At 34.5% G+C, this 6,058-nt stretch overlaps 1 protein-coding gene and 1 long non-coding RNA gene across 2 annotated transcripts; one reads left to right on the top strand and one right to left on the bottom strand.

Moving 5' to 3' along the window:
• The first annotated feature begins 502 nt into the window (after window positions 1–502).
• Window positions 503–1,549, top strand: LOC128641145 (low density lipoprotein receptor adapter protein 1-A-like). The gene is given in 1 exon segment (XM_053693713.1): window positions 503–1,549. A coding segment is annotated over 1 exon segment (912 nt). The 5' UTR covers window positions 503–575; the 3' UTR covers window positions 1,488–1,549.
• Window positions 1,550–4,870: 3,321 nt separating this feature from the next.
• LOC128641184 (uncharacterized) lies at window positions 4,871–5,324 on the bottom strand. Its single transcript, XR_008399449.1, has 3 exons — window positions 5,251–5,324; window positions 5,019–5,072; window positions 4,871–4,946 (listed from the first exon to the last, which is right to left on the bottom strand). It is a non-coding gene; the product is annotated as an uncharacterized LOC128641184 (long non-coding RNA).
• Between the last annotated feature and the right edge of the window lie 734 nt (window positions 5,325–6,058).

The raw sequence follows: 6,058 nt of genomic DNA, 5'->3' as shown, positions 1-6,058 counted from the left end.
TTCAGATTCACACATACGGCGCCTCTTTCCTGTGTTTGATTTTAGATTTATAACCTTTGGAGGGTGAAGATCGAGTGCTGCCTCCAGTCCAATAGAAGACAGATACCTATACCAGATTGGGTTATCCTGGACTTTGTATATTTGTCTATCATCCTGATCTAGGATTGGGTATAATATTGTGAATACACACACTTACATTGTATCTATGTTATATTAGTACTTTGTTGATTGTTTGTCTGAAACATCCATATATGGTCACGTGGGCCTACATATATATTCTACACCGTTCTTAGTAGCGCCCCCTATTGGGTTATTCCCTTTGTTCTTCTTTTTTTGTTGGTTTGCACACTTGTTTCTATCACTAATTCAGTTTGGGATGTCATACTAAAGGGACAAACTCGTATTTGCTGGGGGTTTATGTTGATTTTTGTATAATTTTTCACAATGCACCCTACATCAACATATCAACTAAATATGAACCATCATCCATCGACTCTTCAGCTAGGGAGGGGCGGGGAGAAAAGTTTGCTAGGTTGGTAAAGTTGGCAACAGAAAGTCCTAGGCAGTGGGGAAGCATGGATGCACTAAAGTCTGCTGGGAGAGCCATCATTAGGAGTCCGAGTATTGCCAAGCAGACCTGGGGAGGAGGCAAGCACAAGAAACTACCGGAAAATTGGACAGATACCAGGGAAACCCTTTTGGAAGGAATGCTATTTCATCTTAAATACTTGGGCATGACCTTGGTTGAACAGCCAAAAGGAGAAGAGTTGTCAGCAGCTGCAGTGAAGAGAATTGTTGCAACTGCCAAGGCATGTGGGAAAAAGCTGCAAAAAGTTATACTGAAAGTGTCACCCAGAGGAATAATTATTTATGACAGTGGAAATAACCAAATGATAGAAAATGTTTCAATCTACAGGATATCATATTGCACAGCTGATAAACTTCATGACAAGGTTTTTGCCTACATCGCACAGGGCCAGCAGAATGAAACCTTAGAATGCCACGCATATCTCTGCACATAAAGGAAAATGGCCCAGGCAGTTACTCTAACAGTGGCTCAAGCGTTCAAAGTAGCATTTGAATTTTGGCAGGTATCCCGAGACAGTAAAGAGAAGCGAGAGAAGTCTGGTTCAGATGGTGACGGTGCCAGCAGCTCTCAATCTGAAGGTTCCTCAAGTCTCCCAAGCTTGAAAGGAGCTACAAGTAACTTACTGGATTTAGAAGATGGCGTGAAAGAGCTAGATATATTTAATACCAGTGACAATCATTTTGAAGACCTTTTTCAACAAGATGCCTCCACAGAAAACAATAACATTGTGTGGGAATTAGATGATGGACTGGATGAAGCATTTTCAAGACTTGCAGAGTCCAGAACCAATCCTCAGGTCCTTGACATCGGACTGACTGCAAATGATCTTCAGACAGAAGAATGCTTCTCTCCTTCTAACTGGGACAAAATGGAGTCGAATCCTGCAGATGGCGATTAACTATTTTTGTTCTGATAATTCCAAAGCTCTTTGCCAATCTACAGAACAAAGAACTTAATATTGGTGGCAAGAAAAAAGATAGCTAACACATTTCAGATGGAACTGGAAGACCAAAGCTTTAAAATGTACAATTCTATTTTTATAACACCATGGAAGTGTCAAATGAAAAGCTATCAGATATATATAATATATATATTTAATACAGCTAGCAACCTGAAAAAAGCCGCACACTATGCCCAATGTTATCTTAAGAAGGTTTTGAATTTTCTTTTTTTAGGTATTGCTTTAAGACCCTTTTTGTATTTCACTATTTAATGCATCATTATATTTAGCGTTTATTACAATGCTTGGCAGGTCATCAAGACCATCCATGATAAAGGGCCATGTTTACAAAAATCTTGTCTTGACTTTTTCTTCCAACTTGAATAACTTCTCTGTCTAACCTAGAAGCCCAGTATATTCGGCCCAATTCTTATTTATTTAGTTTATGCTTGTTGTAAGTCTATGGCAAGACCCTAGTAGAATTATATATTGTACTACCAGAGGCTATGCAGTCCTTGATCATCTTGCTGCTTTCCATAGTTTTGCATGACTCTTGGGTTAAAATTCAATGTTTTGTTTTTGGCCATTTCCACCAGAAAACAGATTTAAATTTTATCTCTCCTTAAAGGGACAGTCAAGTATAAATTAAACTTTCATTATTCAGATAGGACTTTTAATTTTAATTGACTTTCCAATTTACTTGTATCCTCAAATTTGCTTTTTTCTCTTGGTATTCTTAGTTTAAACTAAACATAGGTAGGCTCATATGCTAATTTCTAAGCCTTTGAGGGCTGCCTCTTATCACATTCTTTTTAAATCTCTTTTCAACACAAAGGGCTCGATTTATCAAACATATTCTCCTTAATTTGCGCCTTAATTCACGCCGTCGTAATATATCTCCTATTTATCATTAAGAAATACTCCTAAAAATGTGCAAATACGACTGCAAAATTCTCGCCCTTCAATGTCCCTCGCCTAGGCGCACATTTGCGCTAAATAAAGCTTTAAAACGCCCTTTTCAGGGTGTATATTCAAGAATACGACCTATTTCTCTCCAAAATCGATATTTATCATTATTTTGCGCCATTGGAGAGCCTAAAGTTCTCCTCCTAATACGACTACTAATGTTCTCCATGAAGAGATAGGAGAACATCTAATTTACTCCATATTTTCAGCGCAAGAAGATGGATTATTTCCTGATTTTGTCTGCAATTTCTTTAGCAAGGGGCCATGAAAATCAAAGAAATGAACAGATTTTGCCAATACGTAGACGGCAAAGAGTTCCACGAGTTTTTCTACCTCGTTGTGGACTACAGGCATTATCTGATTATCAGATAAAAAAAAGATTTCGCCTAAACAGGGAGAGCATACAAAATCTATATGTTCTAATACAGAATGATCTAGAGCCACAGACTAGAAGAACAAGGGCAATACCTGGAATGCTCAAGTTATTGGCAGTTTTGCATTTCCTAGCCACTGGCTCTTTTCAGGCTGTGTCCAGTGCAGTGGTTGGCATGAGTCAGCCTTCTTTTTGTAGACATTTGAGGACTGTCTTAAAAGCGATTTTGAAGCATCTAAATAAATTTATATATGTGCCAAGGAATGTACATGAATGGCACCAAGTAAAATCTGGTTTTTATCAAGTTGCCGGCATTCCAAATGTCCTAGGTGCAATTGATTGCACACATATTGCAATTAGACCACCAGCTTTAAGGGAGGAGCAATATCGAAATCGGAAACACTTCCACTCTCTCAATGTTCAAGCAGTATGTGACTCTAACCTTCGGTTTTGGGCAGTAAGATCAGGTTTTCCAGGGTCATGCCACGATTATCACATATTAAAGCAGTCTGCTTTATTTGCAGCATTTGAACGTGGAGAGATGCCACACGGTTGGCTATTAGGTGAATATTAAAATGTTTTATGTTTATTTATAAAATGTCATATTTTAACCTCATAAACCTGTTGTTACATGTCGCTAATTTGTAATTGTATTATATTTTTGAAGGTGACAGCGGGTACCCCTGTAGGCCTTGGCTCTTGACACCTGTACCAATACCTCATACACGATCAGAAATAAAGTTCAACGAATCTCACAGGTCGACAAGGAGTGCTATTGAGCGTACATTCGGGGTACTCAAAATGAGATTTCGGGTGTTGGACCGTTCTGGTGGTGATCTACAATATTCCCCAGAGAAATGTAATGACATAATTCTGGTGTCATGCATAATGCACAATATTGCTATTTCCCAACTAAATATAGATGAGGTGTGTCTGGAGGATGTTCCAGAAGATGTTTATGTTCCTCAGGAAATTGTCACAAGACATACCACAAGAGCTGGAGTTCAAAATCGTCTTGAAATTATTGAACGATTTTTTAGATGTAAGTCTCCTTAATAAATTTGTATTAACATGTTAATATTGTTTGTTCTATATAATTAATTACACCTTTTCTCTTTTTTTCAGGAAATTTTCAGATTGGATTCAAATACCATGGTTTAATTTAATAATTAAAATTGATAGAATTGTATATATATATATATATATATATATATTTATATTTATTTTTATATAAGAGAAATTACATAGTTTGATACCAAAGTTGAGTTGTGTTATTTATTATATATATATATATATATATATATATATATATATATAGAGAGAGAGAGAGAGAGAGAGAGAGAGAGAGAGAGAGAGAGAGAGAGAGAGAGAGAGAGAGAGAGAGAGAGAGAGAGAGAGAGAGAGAGAGAGAGAGAGAGAAATACATAATTTTTTTTATTAAAAATAGAATTTATATAGTTTATAACCAAAGTTGTGTTGTGTTATTTATACATATCTTTTTCTCTTTTTGAATAAAAAATGAATATTTTGAAAAAAAAAAAGTTTCGTTATTTACTTTGAATAAATTTTTTTTATTTATTAATATAAAAAACTTTATTAAACAACAAAAATTAACATCAAAACAGTGAACTCTAATAAACATTAGAAAAGGCTATAAGTGCGTTAAATATTTTAGAACCCATAACTTAAAGGTATATATGGAGAATACAATTATAAATCAGGATGTCGTCTATTCAAGAACTCTAACTTTTTCTGATAATACTCCTTTTGCACTGTTAATTGTTCTTGAAGTATATTATTTCTTTGTTTTTCCAATTCTATCATTTGTTTAAAAAATTCATTTTGTTCGTTTCTGAAAGACAATGCCATATCTGTTAATCTTTCAACCTCATTTGGTCTCTCCGGTTCATCTATCGGGCATTGTTCTGCATCCTCAATCTCTTCTTCACATTCTGATTCCTCTACATGTGGTGTTTCAAGTTGTGTCAATGTTTGTCCCTCTATTTGTGTCTCATCATCATCATCCTCCTGACAAACTGTGTCAGTTACAAGTGGTTGTAATGTGATTTCTATTTCATCTATGAATGTAAAAAATAATTATTTTAAAAAATTATTAAAATTACTTAAAAAAAAAAAAAGGCAATAATTACCATCAAATAATGTAATTGACGAATCCTGCATAGTTTGTAGTAATCCCATGACACCTGTAACAAAATTAAATTGAGATTAATATATATGTTTTTAAATTAAATATCTTCACATAAACAGAATTTTCATGGTGAAAAGTAAGAAACGTAGTAATACATATTAATTACATTTCATTGTCCATTCTTTTCATTAATACAAATGATATTATCATTTTTGTAATATACTTTTACTTACTGGTAGTTTCTTCCCTGCATGGTATACCACATGAAGATGTTGTGGGTTGTTCACTAGTCAACTCAGACTCGGATGGTAGGTCCACCTGGGCATTTTCTAATTCATTTTCTAATGCCTGTTCATGTTCTTCTATAGTACATATAAACAAATTAAAATTTAATTAAAATTAAAGATTGAGAAACTGAATATACAAAATACATGTTAAAGAAATAGTATAGTGTAAATTATTATTTCATTATTCTGATAGAGCATTGAATTTCCAAAAAATTTTATAATTCAATACTAATAAAATTTTTATATTTTCTTCTTTTTGGATTATATCTCATTTCCGAAACCAAAAATCTAAGTTTAGAAGCGTGGCCATTTTTGGGTGTGACACCTGTTTAGCGCTTGCTGATTGGTTTCTTTTTAAATGTAGCCAGCCAATTAACAAGCTGTATCCAGGTACTCATCCAAAAATGGTCCTGCTTCCAAGCTTACAAGCAAACTTTGTTCAATACATATTAAAATAAAAAAATAAAAAATATTCATATAAAAAAATTATTAACAGGGTATGCTCTGTCTGAATCTTGAAATATAAGTTAAGAATATATTATACTATTCGTTTAATAGCAATCAATTAGATATTTACCTCGAAAATCCATGGTATCTGATGGTACATCAAGTCCCACCACGACAGCATCCCCCATCCTGGCATACAGCATCTGTTCGTAGTCAAGCAGTTCAGCCCTATATGCGGGGCCTCCACCAGTTCCTTTTGATAACTGCTTTTCCTTACATACTTTTCTTTTAATATTCTTACGAATAT

Source organism: Bombina bombina, chromosome 10 (genome assembly GCF_027579735.1).
Source record: "Bombina bombina isolate aBomBom1 chromosome 10, aBomBom1.pri, whole genome shotgun sequence".
Lineage (NCBI taxonomy): Eukaryota > Metazoa > Chordata > Amphibia > Anura > Bombinatoridae > Bombina > Bombina bombina.
Note: the sequence above shows the minus strand (reverse complement) of the source record. Positions and strands in the feature narration are given on the sequence as shown.